A 27,964-nucleotide genomic window follows, 5' to 3' on the forward strand; every position below is an offset into this window, starting at 1 on the left:
TTAAAAGTTATTTGGGGCCATGATGATGATGATATCCTTTTCTTCCCACAACTAGACTAAGGATTTATGTGCGAACACTAGGATTCGCCCGCCAAAGGCGGGCGATATTCTAGTTAAAGTACAAAAGTAAAAGTTCTCATTATGCAGGATGTGCCATTTCACATGTTTTCAAATGTATAGATTGTATAAAAAAGCTCACAATGCGTCACATCACGACCATTGTTTGTAGACCGATCTACAAGCGGCTAATTTCAAATGGCCGAAATGTATACATGGCTGAAGTGGGTAATGTACATTTTGTAATAATAATAATCAAAATCTACAAAGTAACTAAAGTTTTCAAATAAATGTAGTGGAGTAAAAGTAAAAATATTGGAAATTTGACACAAAAAAATCTACAAATACATTGTACAGTACAGTACTTGAGTAAGTAAATGTGTGATGGAGATTCTCATCAATTCATAGAAAGATTCATAGACTTGTTTGACGCTTAACCACTTAAAATCTTAAATCGTCAATACTTAGTAAACCTTTTTACCTAATACCAAACCTATTTGCCAAAAATAGCTTGAGAGCTTGTAGATCTGCTATTTTTGTCTAAAGTTCTCCTCAAGAGTATGCAAGGGTTCAAGTTGTTCATCAAAAATCCTATCACACAAGGATTTTTCCGGCCCCAGTGTAGTAACTCTGAGGACCCCCTAGGGGTCCCGAACCCCCTGTTGAAGACCCCTGAACTATGGCCTGCTGCTTCCCTCATCGGCCCTCTGTCCAAGGCCCTCTCTGAACCCAGGCCCTCCAGCCCGCCTCAAAACGCCTCTCCCATTGGGGTGCGATATGGTAATGCAATCACCACAAACACCGTCTCCATCTGGCCGGCCTAAATTGCACTGGCTCACAGCTGCTCCCAGGAGCTTTTGGGGTCTGTTAAAGGGGAGACAAAGTTGGAACAGAGCACTTATCCTCTCTGTCTGTTCAAGATCCGACTCTCGACTCTCGATACTGGGGAGTTGCTGCCTCGCTGCGTTCCATTTGTACCGGTACCTATAACCTCTCTCTTTGCGTCCACTCCAGGTTTTATGTACCGTTTTATGTATTTAACGATTATTTTAAATCGCAATCACAACTTTTGTGGGAGTCACGGCCATGGAATAATACTGTATTAGCGTCGAGATCAAATGTTCGTGTCATCTCTGTGAGGAGTGAAGAGAGAGAGAGAGAGAGGTGATACAGTATGTGAAACTACCTTATCAGTATAGACGTGTTCCAGTTTTTTTATTAAAGAGTGCATGTCGGGCGACTATGACAGAGGACTTTAGCATTCAGGCAGTGGGGAGACTCCAGACCCCGGAGCACGGCCGGGCCTTTTAATTAACTCCAGGCCTGTTACTGGCAGGGTTTCACTGTCACACGCTGAGAGCAAACTGGAACGCAACGGTGTGAGCGATCCCTCTTCTATTGAAGTGACGAGCCCTGCCCACTGTGCTAGGTAATGATTAGCCTGCCTCATCCACTTCTGGATGAGACAAATCAACCGGCTCGTCCTCTTCAAACACCACTTGGAGGTTCAGAATCCGAATCAGCATTGTTGCCACATCACAGGTTCACGTTGTGTGAACAGGGTGGGTGAAATAATGTTCTCGTTCAGGCAGAGATTATCGCGGGAATTCGTACTCGGCATCATTCAACGTTTTTCTTTATCAACACACAGCGAAAAGTTGAAAGGACATGCAAATGTAACCATTTGTTTTTTTATTCGTATTCGCATGGGACAGACTGGCCAGCTTTGTCACAAGGGGTAAATATATGAGACATCGGGGGCGTAAGGCTGGTGCAGGGGTAAAGCACCTGCCCACCACGTGGTGACAGGTGTTTGAATCCTCCATGGTGCATCCAGCTTGGTCGGGCGTACCAACAAACACAGTATCTCCAAGTTTCAAATTTGTATGTTTTTTTCGTAAAGTAAAGCCCTGCCTCATCATAGGCAGGGCGTTGCACAAAAGTAGTGAAAATAGCAGATCTACAAGCACGCGAGGCGTTGTGTGCTTGTAGATCAGCTATTTTCACTATTGTAAATTTTTCGTTTCATTTAATTAAAATGGTAAATAGAAAACAAACAGTTTTGGACATACAAGGTTTCCACCCGACAACAACAATATTCAGAGGAAATCAGAGCAAAAGAACAAAATCACCACCACCGTGGTGACAGGCACGAATCCTCCATGGGGCATCCAGCTTGGCCGGGCGTTCCAACAAACACAATAATTGGTGGGCAGGGCGACTTATGTAGGTTGTTTTCGGGTGCCTGGTCAGTGGGGAGAGGAGCCAGGAAGAACAGTGTGTTCCTGCAGGGAAGCTCCCCACTGACAGTATACTGTATATACTGTACAGTATATCCACCCTGAAATGAACTCTAGCCCCCCTGTCAACTGGGTTTTGTCAAGAATGTGCTAATGCCATGAATGTAATTTGGAACAAACTCGTTGACCACACTCTGAGTGTGTGAGCAGTAGTTAATTGTGTCCGACTTCATGCTCTCTCAGTGCTTTCCTATACATAGTTACAGCTGCCTGAGAACCACACGCTGGTAAACAGACAATGCCATCAAGCGTTTGAATCTTGAGCACATTCGCGCACAATACAAATTGCCGCGACCTTTTAGCAAATTACTCACTTCCCCCACAATAGCTGGAAGGTACGGCAGCACCTGGCCCTTTGTGGAGCGTTGCAGAAGAAACGCTGTTGTTCCAGTGCTCATGGAGGTGTTGCTGACTCTAACAACTGTCTGCCTACGACTGTGACGCTTTCAGGCCAAAGTTGTTGCCGTTGCCGTTTGTTATTGTGCGCTATAAAAATATGTACAGCTAATCCTGCCAGCGTGAGTTCAATTTGTGGTCCCTGCTTGCCGCGCGGCTCTGCTGAGTGCGCCTTTTTCCTTTTTTTTCTTTTTCTTTTTTTTCCGCTGTGATGCAGGAATTCACTGAAGTTGAAACATTGGCCTTAATGTAGTTTTGGCTGCTCTCATAAATGGAGGTGAGGTGCATTAGTAATAGGTGTGTGCCTGCCTGCCTGCCTGTGTGCGTGTGTGTGTGTGTGTGTGTGTGTGTGTGTGTGTGTGTGTGTGTGTGTGTGTGTGTGTGTGTGTGTGTGTGTGTGTGTGTGTGTGTGTGTGTGTGTGTGTGTGTGTGTGTGTGTGTGTGTGAGTAAGGGGGAGAGAGAGAGAGAGAGAGAGAGAGAGAGAGAGAGAGAGAGAGAGAGCATACATACTGTATGAATCAACGCTGTAATCCGGAACTTCATTTAATGAATAAAACATAATTTTAAGTATCAAATATGTACTGTATGGTAGAATATGTTAAAGAGGTGGTGCCATAGCTTTGTACCTTTTCTATTTTACACTTGTCTATGGCGTTAACATTACTCTAATAGACCTCCAGGTGTGGTTATAATATGCAAAATATTCCCTGTGTATTTTTGGTTTATTTGGTTTATTCCTGAAAGCTGAAAGCCTCTGAGTCAAAAGGCCCAATTGAAATACACCACGTAAAATCATCCTCTCAGCACAGCTGTGGGTGTGGCTAATTTCAGCTGGGTCACACCACCCACCTGAAAACCAGGTGGGTTTTTTGAAACGGCACCCTGTCTTTAAAGGACAACTTCGTTTTTTTTACAACAAGGGTTCATATTTTAGATTGTAATTAGAGAAAAGAAAAGATGAGAGATAAAATGTTTTCATTTACTGCTTTCTATTGTTTTAGCTATTTTTGTATTTTGATTTCAGTGGGTGGGGGCATGCGTACAAGTGGCTAAATATGTATTTTTAGACACAATAAGCCGTCAATTTCTTTGTTACTATTTACACCAGCCACACAGTCACATCTGCCCATGAAAGATTGCGGTGCATCTTGGGAATGGGCTTATTGTGTCTAAAAATACATATTTATTTGCATGCATGCCCCCAACCTGGGGGCATGCGTGCAAATCAAAGGTCAAGTTTTCCTGTAAAATCACTAAAACGATGGAAAGAAGTAAATGAAAACATTTTAACACGAAAAATTAAAATCTTTTATTTTCTCTATTGACTCTAAAATATGAAATATGAAAAACAAAGTTGTCCTTTAATAACAGTAAGACTCCCTAATCGGTTGCATGTCCTCTCAATCAGACCGCCAGGTCGCATACACAAACTTTAGGCAATGGTAGCCAATCAGGAGGGAATGGGAAATAGGACAGATCCATGTTGATGACATGACTTTAGAGATACTTTGTAGCCTACCGCTTTGCATGATTTTAGGGCAAAATCTGTAGCAGTGTCCAAAAATTTGTTTTGCAAGAATCGGCCTCATGGTGGCGCTAGAAGAGGGCCATGTGAGAAATGAGGTGGAGGTCGTGGTTTGGCAGCCAAGGAGTGTGTGCGCAAAGTTTGTCATGGATCGGGGCAACGGTGGCGGAGATATGAGTAGGGCAAAAGTGTAACGTGACGTGTGACGGACAGACTGACAGACAGACTGACAGACAGACAGACAGACTGACTGACAGCTGGTGGAGCTTTTCATAGTAACTACGACCTGACGGTCGCAACAATACAATATAATTAACTAATTTGCAGTGGTTGGAGGTGGTCTCCCCACTCTTCCACTGATAAATGTAGACCCTGGTATCTGTTAGGGACACTACTGGAGGCTGGAGAACTTGTTTTGGTTGAAGCTCATATCTTTGGCAATATCTCACCATATCAAGCAGGGATGTCTTATTGGCAGAGTGATCGAAATGAGGTAATTCATGCGGGGGACCGGGGTTTCGATTCCTGTGTAGGACATGAGAGGTATTAGGCTATTGGATTGTGGCTTTAAAATGTGTGTGTGCGTTTATACGTTCATGACATAAATGGTTGCGTTTATGCGTCTGAATATGTGTCCGTTCAATAGCACACACATCTGTGTTGTTATGTTAAGTGCACGTGTGTGCACGTGGGATCTCTGAAATCATTCCCTATAGCAGTGATTCCCAAACGTTTTAGCTGGTGACCCAAAAGAGAGATTAGACGTTTGCCCGGGACCCAAACTAGTGAAAATGGCAGATCTACAAGCTCACAACGCGGCATGAAGATCAGCTATTTTCACTACTTCTTAAACATTTGTTTTAAATTTATGTAATTTTAGTTTTTTCATAAAAGTATTCATGAAATTACTCATAAAATCATAGCGTTTTTTGAAAATGTTGGAAACCAAAAACCACAGAGCCACTGTTTGGGAAGCAGTGCCCTATAGCCCCTGCTGGGATGAGCTGCTTAACAGCAGCCAACTCAATTACTAGAAATGCTGGGTGGCTGGTTGATCTGGCTGGACATACAAGAAAGTGTGACCAAGGATTACAGGGTGAACCAACTCTCTGCTCCCTGCGCTCCAGACAGACCCCCCGGAGGGAGAGAGGGAATTAGGCCAGAAAGTTGTTTTTGATCGAGGGAGAGGGAGAGGGAGAGAGATTGAAAAAAGCAAAAGAAGAGAGTGGCAGACGATGAAAAACCATCGGCAAGGGAGAAAAATATGATTCGTTCTTTTTTCTCCATCGCACCGCATTTCCTTCCTTCCTCTTCCCTGTTCATTTCCAACATAAAACAGTGAGTTACTAGATCGAAAACAATTAATGTCTCACTTAGAAACCCAAAAGCCTTATGGGATATGACGGCTTGACAAAATGGTGCAATAGAAATTAAACTGTGCGAAGAAGAAAGCAATAGAGAGAGAGATATACTAGGAGACAGAGAGAGAGAGCCAGAGAGGAAGTGAGGCAGAAAGAGCGACAGAGAGAAAGAGAGAGCAGGAGAGAGGTGCACTAAGGGCAAGAGTATGAGGATGGGAATGAGCTGTTGTGATGAGATGAATCACTTTAAGTAGCTGGCTAACCTTTCACTCGTAATGAAAGTGATCACGGCGGCGCCTCGTTGAGAGAAAGAGAGAGAGAGAGAGAGAGTGTGTGTGTGTGTGTGTGTGTGTGTGTGTGTGTGTGTGTGTGTGTGTGTGTGTGTGTGTGTGTGTGTGTGTGTGTGTGTGTGTGTGTGTGTGTGTGTGTGTGTGTGTGTGTGTGTGTGTGTGTGTGTGTGTGTGTGTGTGTGTGTGTGAGAGAGAGAGAGAGAGAGGGGTGTTTGAGCTATCTGCAGAAAAGAACATGCCAGATGTCAGACAGCTTTTCACTCTTCGACAGACTGTTAAAAGTGGTTCAAAAATACAGCTTTATCGTCCATTAGCGCCAAAGAGTGGATCCATCCCGTCGAGTCTCTCCTCTTCCTGCTCGCTGTTAACGTCCAGCACGCTGTACAGTTATAGTGTTATAACCTCTCCATGTAGTTCTCATAAATCAAATCAGAACAGTGGCAATAAAGTTTCTCCCTTCTTTATTTTAGGTAGCAGGCAGCTGGCCTCTACATGACCACAACCGCAAACCCACAGTGAGTGGTTGGGTGTATGTGTGCTAAAGAGAGGAAGAAACAGAGAGAGAGCGAGAGAGAGCGAGAGAGAGAGAGAGAGAGAGAGAGAGAGAGAGAGAGAGAGAGAGAGAGAGAGAGAGAGAGAGAGAGAGAGAGAAAGAGAGAGAGAGAGAGAAATACAGTATAATGGTTGTGGGTGATGCTTGGTTTTGGCAGCTCATTTCCTTGTGGGTTGTGTTCCCCCCCCTCTCCAGTTATAGGCTACGGTTACTGGTGGCTTACCACTGTACCCACAATGCATCACTACTACTGCAGCCTACTCCACCACCCCCCCCGCCTCCGTCTCAGTCACTCTTCAATTCCAACAGGGATAAATGCTGTACTTTTGCTTCAGTCTGAAGCCACCTGTTCCGCTTCTCTCCATTGTTTGGCCAACGCTCAGAGTGTTTCCACCCTGTAGTGTTGATTTTTTTTAAACTAAAATACACATCTCAGAAAAAATATACCGTAATTCAGTAAAGGCCGGGTCATTGACAATGACCTTAGAGGGGACATCATGCCATGCCATCTCCTTCTGAGAATTCATTAAACCTGAATCCCATTGTTCAAATGTCATCAGGTGTATGCCCGGTGATGTGAAATGACACGTTTATGTTATAGTATTTTATGTAGCCTAACTGTATGATGTTACAATAAAGTCAGACTCTGATTGATGACCTTTACTTCTCACTCGACCCATCTCTCTCTCCCCCCTCTCTCTCTCTCTCTCTCTCTCTCTCTCTCTCTCTCTCTCTCTCCCTCTCTCTGTGTCTTACTAGGGATGGGACAATAATCGATATTATCGTTTTTCGTGATAAAAACACTCACGATAATCGTATGGTGGAGATTTAATTTATTGTGATATCGTCCTCCATCATGCACTGGGATCAATTCACCTTTTATTTGCCGAGCTGCATATCCGGTACCACTTAAACCCTCTATAATTGGTAAAAGCTACTTATAATATATGCACTTGATACAGTCTTTTTTGGAGCTGTGTGCAGCTCCCTATACGTGGCTGTGTGGGTCTGTCTGTGTGTGTGTCTGTCTGTGTGTCTGTGTGTATGTAGCCTGACTTCGGCGCGTAACTAGTGCCGCACCATTTACGCCACTCGCGCAATATATACATCAAAATGTGCGGCTCGGCCGGGAATGGTGTTCTATTACCTTTCGTTCCGATCCGCCTTACCATGCCGACGTAATCGGCAAAAAACGACGCTTAATTGTCCCCATTGACTTATAATGGGACAATGCAAGAAATCACTTTCAAGTATTTTTCTCTCGTAAACCATAGGAGCTACAGTTTCAAACCTCGGAGAGGAGATTCATAATGATTTTAAGAATGAATCGAAAAATAATTACATCACTCGGCCTCATGGTGGCGCTATAACGGCCCACTTTACGTTTTGCCCCCTAACTCTTGAACCGTAGATCGGAAAATTAAAATTATTTTTTCCCTGGATTCCTTGGGTCAAGACGCATCTCCCCATATAGGCCACGCCCATTTGCGCCAGGATAGATTTTCCGCCATCTTGAATTTTCTCCAAAACTTTTTGTTCCTTTTCCTACATATTTTCTTCAAATGTCACAAAAATCGGTACACATGATCTACACACACACACACACACACACACACACACACACACACACACACACACACACACACACACACACACACACAGCTCCACTTCACACGGGTGTGATTTTTCCACTCTCTATCAAATTTCTTTGCCAAAAAATAAGCTCACAATGCGTCGCAACTCGCAACGCTTGTAGATCTGCTATTTTTTGGCAAATGTTCCGCCCCAGGATAATGGATTTTGATTATCGCGATAATATTGTAAATCGTGATTTATTTTGTCACATTAATCGTGATATGACATTTTCATATCACCCCATCGCTATGTCTTATTCTCTCTCTTTTTTTTACTCTTCCCACCCAACCCCGTCCTCCTGTCTTCCTCCCAAGAGTCATCCTCCAAGTCAGTGAATCACCAAGGACCCCCGATCTTGGCATGCATGAGGCCATGGACCACCATTAGAATATGATTTGTAATCTCTGCCATTTGTATTCTCTCAGAGTTACCCAACCAATAAGGGTCCATTTGGTTCCTAACGATCAATAATTCAGCAGGGGACCCCCTGGAGCCGCACCGCCCCCCACACAAAGAGCCCTGGGGGTCCCTGGAACCCACATGACGAAGCGGTATTCTAGTAGCGGACAGTTAAAGTGACTCTACGGGTGCCCAGAACCCAGGCAGGCAGGCAGCAGGTTGTTTAGAAACTCATTACCTTGTAGCCCGGGGAACTGCGAGTAGCACCATGAAGATAATACTGTTACCCACACTGCCTGTTTACCGTTTTTACTCTCTACTGTGACACGTGTATTTTGTATATATGTGGATCGGGAGGATGTGCGTGTGTGTGCGCACGCTTGCGTGTGCGTACGTAAGTGCGCGACTGTTCGTTTGTGTGTGTGTGTGTGTGTACTGGAATTGAATACCCGACATAATCTATGGTAATCTACCTGGTATATCCCACAGCTTAATGCTGTACATTTTCTGCACGCCACTGATATCATATAGTCTAGCCGCCAGCCAAAGCAATGCTGAAGTAGAGCGTTTAGGCCAGGAAGAAAAGATAGGATTTCCATAAAGCGGATGCAGACATATTGTGGATTAGTTTTATAGCACCGTCCAGATATGGCGACGTATCAATATATTTTGACTAGCACTGCAGTAAAAAAATATATACCACTATCTTCTCTCTCGCCTTCTGTTATTTCCATACTTTCTCATTTTCCCCTCTCGTGTGTTCCCCTACTTACGTTTACGTATGACTATTGCATCCATTGTATGCTATACCTTCACTGCACCTCTTCTTTTCCACTTTATGCATTATATGACACATACAGTAGTTTAAGTCCGAGGTTTTCAACCTTTTCAGGCCGTGACCCCCAAAATAATCATATTTTAACTGGGGACCCCCCCCCACCCCCACCATGACGAGCACCAAGAGTTGAGGCATTACATTTTGTATAAGACTGTTAGTTCTATTGTGAAAATAGCAGATCTACATGCTCACAACGCCTCGCGTTGCGAGGCGTTGTGAGCATGTAGATCGTCAATTTGGCCAATGTTTAATTTGTCATTTTAGAGGTAATGACCTATCCTTCCTATCCCTCCTTCCCTATATTTCTATTCCTCCTCCCCTATATTTCTCTCTGTCTATAAAGGAACAGTATAGCAGCGTCTGCGGTGTGTGCTTTCAACCTGAGCGCCATCTCTCAGGCATTCAACGGACCGTTCCGCTCCCAGGAGAACCCTCGCTCCACCTGGCTCCCCACGCCCAACCCCATCCACAACTTCCAGGTGAGTTCACAAAACCATCTCCCAAGAAACCTGGTCCCGCTTAACCTCAGCTAATGCAACCGACCCCGAACCAGGCTAATGTGACCACAACCAACCCAGAATAACCACAATCAAACCCAACCAGGCTAATATAACCACAACCACGCTACCCCCCAAAAGACGGAATAATAACAAGTAGAAACCATCCCAAACCACGCTAACCACCCAAAACGAGGCTAATTAACCCCACACAATGCAAGTGAGGCTAATGTAACTAAAACCGACCCAAACCAAGCTGATTTAACCGCGAATAAACCCATCCAGGCTAAAGTAACATGAACATCCCAAACTATATTCCAGTTATTTTTTTCCTCTCAAACTATTTTACTTTGTGAACGGAGATTGCTGAGAGGGATGCAAAAAACATTATATTATTTATATTGTGAGAAAGAAAAACACTCACGATTGATGTTTTAAGTTACTGTGGACGGCAGCGTATCCTCTGGTCTATGCTTCAGAACCATGGACAGCGAAGGAGGTCAGAGTTGAAAAAAGAGAGAAAAAGAAAACACAACAATGCCTGTTTCAGGGGAAATATTTTGATCTTGATGATGACTATTGACAATGTTGACTAAATAGCTTTCAGACTGTTGGCATACCTTTATTCAGAAGAGCGGCAATGAAATCGACCGGATGTTGAACTGATCCAAGTTAGTAAATGAAGAGATATTATGACAGCTTCTCGATACCAAGAACACAAAGAACGGACTTGCAATCCTTGGGAAGAATGTACTTGTCATGGAATGAGACGCATCTTTCTATGTTTGAGATGGTCTTGCACCGAGGTCATGTGATTGTGTTGCTCTAAAGCAGGGTTTTTCAAAGTGGGTGACGGGGCACCCTGGGGTGCTGTGACGGCAGTCCAGGGGTGCCGCGAGATAATTTGATAATATTTGGAATTTATTTGGACACTTGAAAACATATTTTGTATCATTTAAACGTAGTTATTAGTTACAAAGTTATTTTCAGTCAGTTCTAACCAAAACGCTATTATCTCTTCTCAACATAATCACTAAAATATCGTCACTGTCGGGCAGAAACCTCGTATCTCCAAGTTTAAAATGTGTATGTCTTTTGGTAAAGCAAAGCCCTGCTTCATCATACAAGACTCTCGCACAAAACTAGTGAAAACAGCCGATCTACAAGCAGACATCGCGAGACGTTGTGTGCTTGTAGATCTGCTGTTTTCACTAGTTTAGTACATTTTATAGATGATAAATACAAAACAAACGGTTTTGGACATACAAGGTTTCCACCCGACAACGACGATATGCTATAAATATAAGGTGCTGGGAGTGAAAATTATAATTTAGGGGTGCCTCGGATTAAAAAAATATTTATGGGGTGCCCTGAGACAAAGACGTTTGGGAACCCCTGCTCTAAAGAGCTATGCATGTCTCAGTCAAAAGAGTGGGACCTCACATCTCTGAACTGCACATTGATAACGACAAGGAGAAAAACACACCGCAGAGGATAACATTTCTATTGCGTCCACTGTACACGCTATACCTTCACAGCTAGGGCTGTCACGATATGACATTTCACATGACGATTAATTGTCACTCAAATAATTGGCGATTAACGATTTAATTGTGTTTTTGTCGTTGACAATTACATTTCTGTTTTGGCTTTTAGGCTTTGAAGTTGCACATGGTAGATATGACACATAACCTAAATATACAAAGAAATTACTGACATATTTGACAACTTACTACTTAAAAAATAACTTTGACAGTGGAAATAGCCGATCTACTGTGAGCTTGTAGATCTGCTATTTCCACAATTTTTGACCTTTTTGAGCGGTGGTCACAACGCTCCTATACGTGGCCGTGTGTGTGGGTCTGTCTGTCTGCGTGTCTGTCTGTCTGTCTGTCTGTAGCCTGCAGTAACCTTTTCTGACCACACATGTTAAGGGAGGGGCGCTGTTGTTCAGGCCAGGCCAGACCAGGCACACACACACACACACACACACACACACACACGCACACACACACACACACACACACACACACACACACACACACACACACACACACACACACACACACACACACACACACACACACACAGGGGAGAAGGGGGGGGGGGGGGGGGGGGGGGAACCACCGCTCAGTTCACACGGGTGTGATTTTTTTAAATATATGAACATTTTTCAACATGGAAACGATTATGACGATTATGAAAAATAATCACGATTATGTAAAAAAAATCACGATTAGACGATTATGTAATAATTGTGACAGCCCTATTCACAGCACTTCTTCTTTTCCACTTTCTGCACTATATGACACATACAGCAGTTTAAGTGATAAAACATGCAGGCCTGCTCACATAGGTTATTCTTAACCACTTAAACCATAGTAAACCTGGGTTGGCTCTGTACTTGGACCGCTTTGTCTACACCAAATCTCTCTCTCTCAAAAAAAATGACGATCTACAAGCTCACAACGCACCACTTGCACTTGCAGAATATGGATGGTGGGGTTTAAACGGTTAACTTTTAAAAGTAATCATTGTGTGTGAGTCTATAGTACGGCAATATACAGTATTTAATTTAGTGGATGATTGGTGGCTGGGGATGGATGGGTAGGAGGAGGCTCTATTGGTAAAAAAAAAAGAAAAGCACTGTACAGCGTATTAAATAAATATATAAAACTCTGTAAGAAATGAACGTCAACTAGTTCATTGGATTTCTAACTTTCACAACACGGCTCCCTCCTCTGTGACCTCAGCCTCTCTGCACTCTACTTACTATCTAATAAAGCAAAAACTGCCAAAACAGTATCTTTAAAAAAAAAAGGTAATTTTCTTCCTCTCTGCAGCCTTGGCTCTTATTTCTACTGAATAAGTGACAAGCAAATCACAGCTCCACAACTATATGCTGTGTCATTGCATGTCATGCCGGGGTATCATTGAGGCTTGACAGATGTTGATGTTACATCAGAAAGTGTTGGCTGGCTTGGCAGAGACCTGCTATTACTGAGCGACAGAATGAGAAAAGGAACGACCTCACCAGAAATGCTTTATTGATTCAATCAATGCGGCGATGACTGGGGAAAGTGAGCATTCCGTTTTGCAGTTGTGTAGTTTTGTAGCGTGCACCGACAGAGATGTTCTTTCTTATTTTCCACATTGCTGTCATGCCCTCACTTCCATCATGTCTTCATTTCTTACATTCCTTCCTTCCTTCCTTGATTCTTTCCGAGGGACAGCGGCTCGGCATTGCTGGCTTCAGACTCCACCTAAGCCCCTAGCACTTACCGTAGCACTCACCTACCCCCAATGACCATACATGAAAGCTAGATAGCTTTTTTATTTTTATTTTTTATTTTAGGTTTTTATATAAAGCTTTTTACTGATTAGGAGCTCAGTCTACCTACGCTTTTTTCTAGATTGATTTTTATATGCATTTGATGTTGTACAGTGTTGATGTATTACCTTGCTTATTGTAAATCGCTCTGGATTAAGAACGTCTGCTAAATGCCTAAATTGTACCTTCCTTCCGTCCGTCCGTCCGTCCGTCCTTCCTTCCTTCCTTCCTTCCTTCCTTCCTTCCTTCCTTTCGTTTCTCATTCTCACGCTATTGTTACCCTGTCCTTCCTCACTCAAAATGTCCATCTCTCTCTCTCTCTCTCTCTCTCTCTCTCTCTCTCTCTCTCTCTCTCTCTCTCTCTCTCGCTCTCTCTCTCTCTCTACAGTGTGGTACCATAGAAGACAAGGGCCCCAACGACGGGCTGACGGAGCGGAGCCTGCAGGACGCGCAGCGCCTCTACCTGATGAACGACGTGGTCCAGCCGGTGTCTGTGGACCCCCTGGTGATGCAGGACGACGTGCGCTTCTCCAACCTGGTGGTGGACATCGTCCAGGGCATGGACACCCTCTACCATGTCATGTACATCGGCACTGGTCAGTAAAGAAAAAGGCAAAAACGTCCGGCTTATCTTAGCGAATGTCTGTCTGTCCGGCGTCCACCGTCTGGCCGTCTGTCTGCATGCTGACATTACTGATACTAAACAGTGTCGGCACGATGCTAACAGCCACATGCTGAAACAATGCCCAAATTTGGAGATCAGCATGCTGACATCCTCCATGGTAACAGCCACTTGCTGAAACAATGCCCAAATTTGGAGATGCGCATGCTAACATTACTGATACTAAACAGTGTCGCCAACCATGGCAACAACCGCATGCTGAAACAATGCCCAAATTTGGAGATGAGTGTGCTGACATCACTGATAATAAACAGTGTCTGTCTGCATGCTGACGTCATACTCTGACACCATAGTACTGACATCACAGACTGATACAACGGCTACAACTGGACGTTAATGGCGACTGTTCTGCCCAACATTACTTCTGAGACACCTACATTCAATCCCTCATACATTGTGTGCATACCCCCCGGGCACAGGACTAGTTCCTTCATAAAGTTTTGGTATTGCTGTGCCCCGAGCAGCATCTGAATCGCTTTGACGTTGTGCTACACTTTGTAAACAATATCCTGTCATTACGTGCATCTGCATTTCAGGGAATTTAATTTGATGTTTTACAAGGATGCTGTCTTGTTTCAAATTGTTTTCATAATGAATAACAAAAAAACAACAACAACAACAACAGCCTACCATGAATTTGAATGGGGTTTCCTTCATTACGTAAGCCAAAATGTCACGTGTCACTGACTTTAACCACTTCAACTCTATATTTTTCCTTGACTGGCGTCGACCAGCGGTCTATACTAGGCCCCCTCTTTCTGAGCGGTGCTCCTGGAAAGAGCTAAGCTACAACATCTGGCTTTGTCAGGGACGTGAAGCGTGGCCTACATCTGGCCTACATCTTGGTACAAAGCACTCAAAGTTTGTTGTACGCCCATGGGGTCACATTGGCCAAGCTTCGCGGGGCGCTTAATTCAATTAGGTGTGATTTCCCTCTACACCAAATGTCTTTTGAGGAAATAGCTGACCTACAAGCCCACAAAGTTTTGCTGAATGGTGCCTCTGTACAGATGCAAAGCTTTCAGAGCAATGAATCACATGGAACTGGAAACATTTTGGATAACATTCAGTTTTCTCCCCAGGCGCTCATTTCTAGGGATGGAGCTCGTTAATTTGTTATTGATAATGAGCACCTTATCGATCCTGCTTATTGAGACAGGTTTTTATTGAGCCCACTATTGAGCGTTTTCTAATATTTTGTGGAAAGATGTGAGATGACAAATTCTGAAAATAACTTTTTTATCGGCCAGTTGTTGTGACTGTGGCTGACCTTTCATTAATGTGCAATACGTGTTAGATGGCTTTATATTATGAATAGTACTGTATAGTAATGTAATGTCTTGATCGCCTCTTGTCTTGATTGTTTAAACATGACATCATGGGCCACTATGCTCGATAACAAGCTTGATAAGCCCAAAGCTTATTGATACCGGCCCGTATTGAGTACCCGGTATAACCGGGTACTCAATATTATTATTTATCGAGCTACCCTTGTCTCGAGCTCCATCCCTACTCATTTCCCCATCATTGTCTTGTTCAAACCAGAATACGGCACCATCTTGAAGGCGCTGGCCACCACCAACAAGAGCCTGCAGGGCTGCTACCTGGAGGAGATGGAGCTGCTGCCGTCTGGCGTCCGGGAGCCCATCCTGAGCCTGCAGATCCTGCACAGCGACCGGTCGCTGTTCGTGGGCCTCAACAACCGAGTGCTAAAGATCCCCCTGGAGCGCTGCTCCAACTACAGGACCGAGCTGTGAGTGCTGGATGTTTGCCTGGACAGTGTACTGTAGGGATGGGCCCGATATGAAAATTTCACATCACGATTATTGTGACAAAAGATTTACGATGTTATCGCGATAATCAAAATCCATTATCCTGGGGCGGAATATTTGCCAAAAAATAGCAGATCTACACACTCACAACGCGCCGCGTTGTGAGCTTGTCGATCGGCTGTATCAAGTGCGTATATTATCTGTGTGCTGTGAGTGCTGGATGTTTGCCTGTACAGTGCACTGTTTCCCCAACAGTGGGTCGGGACACATTTGTGGGTCACAGAGCCATATTTATGGGTCCCTTTGGTTTTTGATTCCTACATTTAGATTTTCAATTGTTGTTATTTAGAAATATTTTCAAAGAACATTCCAAAACGCTATTTCTCTTCATGAATTAAAAATGACATTCAATGATTTTTTTTTTAATCAAAGACATTCCATAAATTAGTAAACAAATGTTTAATAACTAGTGAAAATAGCCGATCTGATGTGAAGCGACACGTTGTGAGCTTCGGCTGTTTTCACTAATTTCTCTTTTGGGTCACAGGCTAAAAAGTTTGGGAACCACTGCTGTACAGTGTGCTGTGTATCTAACTCAATGTTCTCCCTTCACTGCATGCTCGGCTGGGCCAACTTTCAAAGTCCTCCAACTAAGAAAAGTGACGACTGGCTTGTATGGGGACAGCTGCCGCTGTGATAGCCATGCAGTATAAAGTATTTGTGTGTTATTGTAGTTTTTATGGCTTTTGGCAATACTTCATATCTAGAGTATATCATATATTTTTTCTGAACCAGGTTGGTCTTCCATTTAAAGTAATTAACTGTCGCAGACGGTGATTAATAGGTCTGGAAGGCCTTTGCCTATAATCGTTAAAGTCCTGATGGAGCCAGACAAACAAGCAGGTCTCTATCTGCAAGCCAGAGGAAAATTAATTTGTTGCGCTGTTCTCTGTAATGAATTTTGCATGATACAAAAAATATGCACGGCCCCTGCTGTTGTTCCGTGTCCCTACCATACGGAGCATAACCGGGAAATGTGCGTGTGCGTTTGCCCTCACACCGAGTTGGAGAAGTTTTTAGAGATACTGTACAGTGAAAGGAGAGAGAGAGAGAGAGAGAGATAACATACAAACAGGGAGAGAAATGGAGAGAGGAGGAGGGATAGATAGATAGAGAGAGAAAAGGGCAGAAAGAGAGAGTGAATGCTTGAGAGAGAATCTAGAGAGAGAGAGAGAGAGAGAGAGAGAGAGAGAGAGAGAGAGAGAGAGAGCTTTTGCTGAGCCGTCTCTGACTTCGGTGTTATTCATGTGAAAATCTCTCGGTCTCTGGGGTGAAGGAGGCTAGAATAGCTCTCTCCGGCTGTTTGTCCAACCTCCTGCATCTCATCAATGCTTTCAATCAGCTGCCTCGGCCCGGCACCATAGCTTCAAAGTCAACCTCATTTTAGCATACAAATGGCTTGATGCGCCGTCAGCTTTGTGAGCTGTGCATAAGTGTGTGCGCGCGTTTGTGTGCGTGCGTTTGTGTGTGTGCGTGTGTGCGTGCGTGCGTGCATGCGTGCGTGCGTGTGTGTGTGCGCGCGTGTGCGTGCATGTGTGTGTGTGTGTGTGGGTAGAGAGTTCTCTATATGCACACTGCATGATGAGTCAGCAGCTCCTTCTCCTATAGCTCCCGCTCTCTCAACCGCACGCACGTGCATGCGCAACACATGCGTGTGTGTGTGTGTGTGTGTGTGTGTGTGTGTGTGTGTGTGTGTGTGCGTGCGTGTGCACGTGCGCGCGCACACGCTCAAGTACAGAGCTCTTACGAAAGGAAGTGAGCACATGGGGCTCTAAACTAAAAGGAGTGGGTGAGATGTGCTTCTGAAACGGGGAGACAGAGGGAGTGAAGGCGACTATTTAAAACACAGTCGGGTGGAACAATGAGAGCAACGGGCTGTCAAGGGCACGCCGGAGGAAGCGCTGTCCTTATAATCCATCCGCTCATAGCACTGCACAGTGCACACGCCCACCTGCAAGCTGACTCACCCCGCAAATCGGCAGAGAGAGGCGCTCCGTGCTCATCAAATAGCGACAGGTCTGAAAAGACTGATTTATACTTTGTTGCATGCCGGTGCCGTGTGCTTGGGGCCATGCGGCGTTGTCATCATGTCATGTTGTGTGCGACACTGTACGCTCGGTACAGTGTACAGTGTTTATAGTCCGACTTTATAGTCAGTTTTTTCAATGTTTTTACCTTATTTTCAAGGCTCCATGAACGCACCATCTGTCCATATGTAAACGGATCGCTCCCGGCCGCGGCAGACATTCGTCTTTTCTTTCACCCAGCAAAGAAAAAATGTATAACCACGACCATCCATTTTGTTATGGTCCGTAGAAAAGGGCTTGTTTTGACCAAGAACGCGATCTGGAGATAGATTCTGATATCCCTGAAATGAATTACATTGCTGTGAACCGCAAGTAGCATTTCCTTATAACCCGACTTTAATGTCGAGTTCAGCAGTCAACGCATGGATCTGAAAACCCGACTTTATGCATGAGTGTGGCTTGTGAGCTCTACAGGCAGCACACGGAAGTAACTGGGAAGGGTCCGGTAGGCGATGATGATTGAGAGAATTTGGGACTGAAGGTAAATTAGGCCAGTCCACACCAATGCAACTCCTGGCAACTCCTGCAACCATTATCCCCAAATGACTCCAGCAACGGTCTCTAAAAAGGTTTTGTTGCAAGGAGTTGCATTGAAACACCTTCATTCCCACTGTTAAATCCCTAGGGTTAATTGAACACTGCGTAAAAATTGTCCTGTACGGGTTCATTTTGACCCTCACTGTTCAATTGACATTCCCGATTGTACAATTCAAATTCAGGAAATGACACGCAGACCCACTAATGTGCAAAGAGGAGAACGACGCACGCACGCACGCACGCATGCACGCACGCACGCACGCACGCACGCACGCACGCACACACACACACATGCACACACACACACACACACACACACACACACACACACACACAAAGCGGTATTGAACTATTTTCTCGCCCGTGATAGCATTGTGTTTCGGCAAAAACTGCAATTGTTTACTGTAACTAAAGACTGTCTCGTTTGTCTTGCTCTCCCTGGGTGCCTTGCCGCTCGTACGACCCACCTGGCGCGCTTCTTTTATGTCTGGGTACACTTCTCCTCATTGTGCCGGTGTCTGACTGAGCCATTCTGAAGGCCCATCTCTCCTGCACTGTGTGTGGCCCCCGTCCATTCACACACTCATACATTCATTCAGACAACACACAATGGCCAATTTTTTTTTTTGGAAGGCGGCTTACAGCGGCTTGCGAGAGAGCTACAGTCATTTATTCCCCCCCTCCTTGGTAGAACTCGAACTTCCTGACATAAACTAGTTTCTTTGCACACGCATAAACACACACACGCACGCGAGCACGTACACGAGCTGAATTCACACAGTGTGAAGGCAGAAGTTGAGACATGATTTATGTAGGAGTCATAACTTATCCATTTTGTTCCAGAGAGAAATCCAGCTGGCCATAGAATAATGGATGGACTGTGTCACTGTGTGAATTGTATAACGTAGTGTGTGTGTGTGTGTGTGTGTGTGTGTGTGTGTGTGTGTGTGTGTGTGTGTGTGTGTGTGTGTGTGTGTGTGTGTGTGTGTGTGTGTGTGTGTGTGTGTGTGTGTGTGTGTGTGTGTGTGTGTGTGTGTGTGTGTGTGCGTGCGTGCGTGCGTGTGCATTCATCTAGAGATAAAGTTGTATCACAGTCGCTTAACAGCAGAGACATGCAGTGGACTGTATATGGACACATTGATTAATTGACAAGAAATGCATCTACCTACTGTCAAATATATTTATACACACTGTACAGTATCTGTCTACTCTAAAGGATGAAACACAGGATTTGGGGAATAACAGATGGTTGGTACTACAACTAGCCATTATTTCCTATCGATTACTATTTTGATTAATCGAATAATCAAGCGGATGTAATTATGTATATATCAACAAAGTGTTTTATGCTTCATTGTACAACAGAGTCTAACAAAAATACCGGAAATAGCTGATCTAAGTGAACGGGATGTACTGTATATATATATATATATATATATATATATATATATATATGTATTACTAGTATTACATATATATTATTATTAATATATTATTATATTACTAGTAAGACGCCTCAGGGCGACAAGCCACAGGGATGTGGACATCAGGGATGTGGACATCAGGGATGTGGACATCAGGGATCTCCATATATGGGCATAAAAGGGATTTGTTCCCCCATCTATGATGTCAGACGTCAGTCATCTGTTGGGAAAATATGGCCACATTTTGGCCACATTTTGTCCAACTTAAACAACCAACCGCCGCGTGAGTCACACTTGAAAATGAATTCCGTCATTGGTCCTTTTATGTCCATATATGGAGATCCCTGATGTCATCAATATTAACACATATGGTGCCAAGCCTGAGTTTCCCGAGTTGGACGTTTTTGCTCTCCCTACTCTCCTTACGTCCTACTGCCGGTTTTGGCATGATCGCGATCACGAAATGCATGTTTGACTCCCAGAACAGCCCATGGAAGCTCCCATGGCATCCATGTTTGTTTACAACAGAAGAAAACACTATAGCCTATATCTTTTGAATGCCTGAACGGATTTCCAAGCAGATTTTTTTGTTTGAAAGCTGTGCATGGCGTACACACGTGTAGTGCATTATCCGTGCATTATCCGTGCATGACCCATGCACATCGTTCACATTAAAAGGTAAGAATCTAAAGATTCTGGCAATGGAAGACATTGAAGACTTTTTTTTAATGACTTTATTAGTTTTCTTTTTTTAACACACCAGACATAAGATTTTAATGCTTGGCAGCAAAGGTTAAGCCCATGAAGTCTCTGTTGTTTCAGCGCTTAGGGCGTCTTACTGGTACATGTGTGAGGGTGACACTATTGCGTCCGATTGGCTAGTTACACGTACACGTACTGTAACCCAGTGGTTCTCAAAGTGGATTCCAGGGACTCTGTGGGTTCCTTTTAGGGGGGGTCTAAATTGACCCATACAAGTCTGGAACTCTGACAGTGTACACATTTGTACCCTGTCAGAGTTAAGGGGAGACCTTGAAATTCGAAAGTTTGAGAAACACGACTGTAACCCATAGACTAGTGGGACAATGGATCCACAGTTATGTTATTAAGTTCACATAGTTGTCGTTGACAGATTTGAAAAATATTCAGGAATTGATTTCCTTGTCCTGTGTGCTCAAGAAATATGATCAGCATAGTTGTTTGCTAGATTAGATGCACGCACGCACGCACGCACGCACGCACGCACGCACGCACGCACGCACAAACACACACACACACACACACACACACACACACACACACACACACACACACACACACACACACACGCACACACACACGCACGCACGCACGCACGCACGCACACACGCACACACGCACATTCACCCAAAAACAATAATCTCTGTCCTCCTGACAGATATAATTTGCTTGAGGTGTTGTTGTTTTTTCCCTGTTGTGAGATCTGCTATTAGCTGGCCGTCCAACTGTGAGAGAGAAATGTCATTTGCATTACCATAATATCAGGCTGTAACAATTCTGTTTAAGCATTCATCAACTGACAGTAAATTGTAGCCATTTGACAGCTTGCTGATTATTGCTGCTGCTGCTGCTGTGTGTGTGTGTGTGTGTGTGTGTGTGTGTGTGTGTGTGTGTGTGTGTGTGTGTGTGTGTGTGTGTGTGTGTGTGTGTGTGTGTGTGTGTGTGTGTGTGTGTGTGTGTGTGTGTGTGTGTGCGTGTGTGTGTGTGTGTATGCGTGCGTGGGTGTGTATGTATTTATTTGCCTGTGCATACGTGCATGTCCACATTTATAGTACAGTATGTCTAGTTGTCTACTATGGGTATGTGTGCGCGAGAGTGTGTGTGTGTCTATGAGTGTGTGTGTGTGTGTGTGTGTGTGTGTGTGTGTGTGTGTGTGTGTGTGTGTGTGTGTGTGTGTGTGTGTGTGTGTGTGTGTGTGTGTGTGTGTGTGTGTGTGTGTGTGTGTGTGTGTGTGTGTCTATGACTGTGTGTGTGTGTGTGTGTACGTTCCACTTGCGCTAATTACATTTGACCTCTCCAATCAGCACATCCGGCTAACAGCCCCCCCTCTCTCTCCTCCTAAGCAGAGTGATTTATTTAGGCTGCGGCAGTGTGCCCTAGCTAAGCCACGACGCTGCATCCATCAGAAGGCTTTTCCCTTCAATGAGGGAAGGTGGTCCAGTCTGCCAAATAGAGAATGAAAGTACAGCGAGTGGCATCATCACTCACCAACAGCCTTGTGTTGCCTTGCAGGATATGCAGGCCTTAACCCCTCCCACGCACGCACACACACGCGCGCGCACACACACACACACACACACACGCACACACACACGCACACACACACGCACACGCACACGCACACACACGCACACGCACACAAATGTACCCCTATTGGCCATCCTCCAAAACTAAGTGCACTACTTTCCTGCATTGGTTTTCTAATTTTTCAGAGAGAGAGAGAGAGAGAGAGAGAGAGAGAGAGAGGGCAGGCTGGTGATAGGTCAGCATGGAAACTAGACAAATCTGCATTTGCAATAAAGAAATTGCCTTCGGCAGATCCGGTCCGGTTCCGCTCAGTTGTGATTGGATTTCACTCCCTCTGAAGTAGTAGTGGTAGCAGTGTGCAAATATGGGGCGGGTTTATCACCAGAGGCATTTTTACCAGCCTTTAAACTGGTCTACAGAGCGTCAGCCAACCTAGTATGCCAAAATCAAACATGGTAAACATTTTAAAAATATATAAGCTCCTATATTTTCTCCTCAGTGTTATCGGTGACGTCACCACCTCAGCAAGGCTAAGGTTACTACGGGCTAAGGTGGAGTATGAAGAAATGAGACTGACACATGAATGATCTCAGAAAAGAAGTGTAATGAGCATCTTTCCTCTTATCTAATAATCTCAGTTGATCCAGAGGAAATTGACACCGGAGCAGCTCAGACAGGTTAAGCCTTTTATTTAGGTGCTACTAGTACAGAAATAATGACTTCATTATTTTTTGAAGTCATTCAAAAGCTGCTCCAGTGTCAATCTCCACCTGTTGTCCGTGCTCCCGTGACGCACCGGACTAGCTGTATTAGGCTGAGGCGCGCCGGTAGAATCCCTTTATCCCCAGTTGATGATTTTAATATCAAACTGAGATACTCCATTCTAAGTTCTAACAGACCGAAATGTTGTTATTCACATTAAAACTTTTTAAATTGCATTTGAAGACAATGTGAGGGAGTTATTTCTTCTCCTACACACCTGTTACCTTCTAAGGTGTGCAAATGAAAAAAGACTTGCTTTGTATATTATATATATATTTTATTAGTCCTCTACAAATGAAAAAAGATTAAAGAAGTTATGAAAGACATTAAACACCACGGAAAAATTCGGCGCTTGGCCAGCTGAAAAGAAACCGGTGCAACGTTGAGTGACAATGGCGAAGTGTTGAGTTATTGAGCAAGACACTAACAGCTTCCCCATGGGATGAAATGGGTCTAATGATGATGATGAAAATAGAACAAGACAACTTTTACCAGAACCCTGTGCATGTGTGCTTTCATATGTGTGTGTGCGTGCGTGCGTGCGTGCGTGCGTGCGTGCGTGCGTGCGTGCGTGCGTGAGTGTTAGAGAGACAGAGAGACTAACTGGCAGCGGTTGACAGCGCAGGCAGCAGGGTGCAGCCTGAAGCATTGGGGTTTAAAACAACATGAGGAAACCACAAAGTGGCAGGAAAACCACCAGCATCAACATCTCTTCCACAGTGAAGCTTACTGTACTGTATGTGTGTACCTTGTATTACTCAGGGGTGGGAAAAGCGCTCAGAATTTGTACATAACCACTTGAACCCCAGCATCCGTATTGTGGATTAAAACAAATACACTAGTATACAGTGGTTGTACTGTACTGTACTGTACAATTTTGAAGTACTTTTACTTTACTGGAGTATTTCCTATTTCCAATACTTTAGTTCTACTCCACTACATCTCAGATCCAAATGTTGTGCTTTTACTCCACTACATTTATTTGAAAACTTTAGTTACTAGTTACTTACTGCAAATTATAATATTATATAAAACACATAAAGACCTTTATTTGAAAATAGACAATCTCACAGCGTTGCATCGCGATGCGTTGTGAGCTTGTAGAACATTTTGAATTCCGGACTTTTACTTGTAACAGAATATTTCTATATTGCAGTATTGATACTTTTACTTAGGTAAAATATTTGAGTACTTTTTCCAACACTGCTAGTATAGAGCCCTAAGGAACTCTAGTCAACCATATAGGGTTTAGGTGGTTAAGTCAAAGTAGCAATACCACAATGCAGAAATGCATATCGCTATGTTTGACTCATTGCCAGGTCTCATTTCACTAGGAAATACATCTCAATAGGAAACTGGACAATCACAAAAAGCTTGCCTTACCCAAAATGCTGTTTTGGGCTTCTGATTGGCTGCTTGCTACCCAACGTGGTCATGTGATCAGAGATGGCCGCGGTGTGAATAAGGTCTATTGCACCCCTGTTCACGCGGTAACATGTCATTAGGTCGAACACCCTTTGGATCGACCACCAAAACCTAACCTTAACCCTAACCCTAACCTCAGTAAAACTATGCCTAAACCTAACCCTAACCCTAAACCTAACCTCAGTAACCGTGACGTGGGTGATTATCTAACCTGCCGACGCTCGTGGTGATTATCTAACCTGCCGACGCTGTTCGACCCAACGGGAGTTTCAACCTATGGGGCAGTCCTCGTTCACGCAGCTGTTTTTTGTGAGCCTTCCCAAGGTTTCTTCCTTTTTTTCCATTTAATTTTTTTTCCTTGGGAGTTTTTATTTGCCTGATTGAGGGTGTGAGGACGGGGGGTGTTGTTTGCGTTCCTTTCTTAATCCCCTGTTAATGCTTGCTGTTGTCGAAGGACCTTTCCATCATTTAGAGTCTCCTAATGTCTTTATTTCACGACTGCCCGTCATCGTCGTTTTTATTCTGTTGTTTGATTCGATCTATTCGGTCTTATGTAAAGCACTTTGTAACTTTGTTTCGATAAGTGCATAATAAATAACGTTTATTATTATACTATATGACCAATCAGAGAAACAATTATGCAGCCAAGAACTGAATGAGTGTGTATGTGTGTATGTGTGTATGCGTGCGTGCGTGCGTGCGTGCGTGCGTGCGTGCGAGCAGGGGGGAGAGAGAGGGGGAGAGAGAGAGAGAGAGAGAGAGAGAGAGAGAGAGAGAGAGAGAGAGAGAGAGGGAGGGAGACAGGAAAGTATATTAACAACGCGAAGGTATTTATTACTAGCGCAGAATGCTGTTGCTTTTATTACAGTCTTTGTTTCGGGCCAAACCCCCACATGGCCATTTCCCACTCACTCCGCTGCACCCTCCCCTCGCCCTTTTCTTTCAGCCTTGATTTGAGCAGGCACTACGTCTTAAACCCTGACTCGCCACCAACCTCCCTCCCGAATCCCCAAATGCTGACAAAGTCAAACATATATACGCTCCCATTTTCAGGGGAAGTCGTAAAAGAGAGCGAGTGACAAAGAGACCGGAGGGGACAGTGTCCTGTGTGTGTGTGCCCCTCCGTTCCTAACTCATTGTCTCTTGTTTTATGTGGCCCCATCTATTTACCCCAACGTCTTTTTATGTGCTTGCCTTCCCACTGTTGACTTTGTCCATCTCTCCCTCACTGGCATGTCATCTATCCACCATGCAACATGGTGTATGTCTATATGGGCCTTCTTGCCAGCCACCTGTTTGTTCCCTTGTTCCTTGCTCTGCCGGTGAGGTCACAAGCTGGGTGATGTACGTGTCCTACATATAATATAATAATAATACAAATATAGTAAAGCAAGCATTGTGCTGGCAGTCTGCCATTTCTTTACTGTCTCTCTGGGTGTCTGGACCCAATGCCATCAGTCATCGGCCTGGCCCCAGCCCGGGGGCTAATTGGATATATTAGCATGAATCGCTAGCAAGACGTATTTGTGTTCCAGATTTATCATGGGTAGCCCTCCTACTAGATCACTCCAGTCCGCCGAAGCAAGGGGAAAAAGCTCTAGGGACGGCCTCTGTCCTCTTGGGGAAAAAAGAACACAGAGCTACAGTCGATCCTGCCACCGTTGGTCTCGGGGGGGAATGGCTATTTGAGTCACAAAGCCTGTGGGAGCAACACTACTGTACCACCGCTGCATGCAGACTTCTGCGTAACGGCACACAGCTTTACAGACATACCCCAGACAATGTATGCATACGATGTCGGCCGTTAACAAGTGACAATTTCAATTCATGAATCAGCCTTTGCGCCGGTTATGTTTGTCATTATCTGCTGATGACTCGCCATTAAAGCCGAAGGTGAGCGATTGTTTTTATATCCGCTTGTTAAAGAGCCCGCCGTAAAAGGGGAGTGGGGGGGGGACAATGGTTTCTGACAGTGCAATCTCACAATATCCCTTTTAAAATGTCCATGACGTCCCCATGCGGAAGGAAGGGGAAGCAGTAGATTTATCCCCTGACGTCGGTCGTTCAGACATATTGTTTTATGGGCTGGTGGGTTTTTGCCCCCTTGCTCTGTTTAAAATTTAACAGGCCTTGTTGAGTGGCTGCTCTGTTTTGATATAGCGTGCCACCATGGCTGCTGAATTAAACATCAGCCGATGCCCAGCTGAGTTGTCAAAACTGTTTCTCTGGTACTCACTCACTTTCTCTCCGCTGTCACGCCAGGCTAGACCCGCCATGCAGAGACACGCCCGTACAGTAGGTACAAATTCAAGGGTATCACCAAAAGATACACTTTTATATCGTAGTTGTCGAGCGGAAACCTTGTATGTCCAAAACCGTTTGTTTTGTATTTATCATTTTAAAAACGATCTAAACTAGTGAAAATAGCCGATTTTCAGTACAAGCACACGAGGCGGTGTGTGCTTGTAGATCTGCTATTTTCACTAGCTTTGTGCGACAGTCTTTGAAAGTTGGAGATACAAGGTTTCTACGATATGCACGCACAGTCGCACACGCGCACACACACAATCACATAGAGTACTGTATGCTCGCACGCGAGCACACATGCACACATTTTGCATGCTCACAACACTGCAGATCCGTTTCTCTGGCTCAGCAGACTCAGCCACCTGTCCCAGTCGACAGCTCTGTGCAGCGTCTGTTACAGAATGGAGCTAAGCTTCTCTCTTTCCATCATACAGCTCACTGCAACGCAGCCTCTCTCCACCTCCACTGTCTCTCTAATGGATTTTTGCAGCAGCAAACTTTTTTTCCCCTCTCAATTCTTCCTATTTTGATGGCGTATCAAAATCGGAAAGGCACAAAGTGCATCGAGCTTGTGCTTTTTGCCTGCCGCGGAAAGGTCAGGGTTGTAGCTAAAACGCCTGGGTTTTTTGACCCAACTCATCCAGAATGCCACGACTGGTCTTCAGCCTCCCTATACAGTACATTGTCACGTCTCCTTTGCGTTGCGCTGGCTGGCGGTCGTGACCTACAAGGCAATCAACAGCATGGCGTCCCCTTACCTTCAGGACATGATCCAACGCTTCACCTGTTCCCACACACTTAGATCAGCTAACGCTGTGGGCCTGCCCCTCACCTAACCTATGACACCCTAACCATTGCTCCACACGTCCTACCCTCACACCTTCCCCATTTTCCTCCACAACCCGAAAGCGCAACTGTTCAGAGACCAGTATTGCCAGATGTACGATAATTATCGTATTTGAACGATAATTTGACCCACTGTACGATGTACAATCAATAATTCAAAAAATGCCCAAATGTACGATAATTTCGACATAAAGAGCGTGAATTGACTAGATTCACCCTGGCGGCTGATCCGGGATCCGGTTTGGCTTCTCAAAATGTGTCTGAAAATCAGTCCATCTGACCCTAGATCTGTACTTTGAGGCATTCAAAACACTGGTCGCGTCGTTCCAGTCCAGTTTTAGGCTTTTATTTGTGTAAGCTCCAGGACGTTGCCTGCCTCCACGATGCCTATGTGATGCGTTTTTGTCACACATGGAGTCTCAAACATGGTTGTTTCTTACACTAAATACGCATCTTTTGGTGAAATTACTTATTTACACGGGCGATTTCTCTTTTTTGGCTGTGTACGATAGTTTTCTCCTCCTCCTCATTCCTTTTATCACTTATTGTTGCCTGTTGGATAGTTGCTAGTTATACTATGAAAATGCGTGCAG

The 27,964-nt window shown here is 44.5% G+C and overlaps 1 protein-coding gene across 1 annotated transcript in view; it reads left to right on the forward strand.

Annotated features, from left to right (window-relative positions):
- Window positions 1-27,964, forward strand: part of sema5ba (sema domain, seven thrombospondin repeats (type 1 and type 1-like), transmembrane domain (TM) and short cytoplasmic domain, (semaphorin) 5Ba) — a gene marked incomplete at its 5' end in the record, with an annotated part of 145,916 nt that overhangs the window by 66,204 nt on the left and 51,748 nt on the right. The window contains 3 exons of the mRNA XM_080752503.1: window positions 9,699-9,834; window positions 13,572-13,779; window positions 15,411-15,618. Coding sequence (XP_080608629.1) covers window positions 9,699-9,834; window positions 13,572-13,779; window positions 15,411-15,618 — 552 coding nt within the window. The remainder of the gene's footprint in view (window positions 1-9,698; window positions 9,835-13,571; window positions 13,780-15,410; window positions 15,619-27,964) is intronic.

The sequence above is a fragment of the Nannobrachium achirus genome, assembly GCF_963921795.1.
Source record: "Nannobrachium achirus genome assembly, chromosome: 22".
Taxonomy (NCBI): domain Eukaryota; kingdom Metazoa; phylum Chordata; class Actinopteri; order Myctophiformes; family Myctophidae; genus Nannobrachium; species Nannobrachium achirus.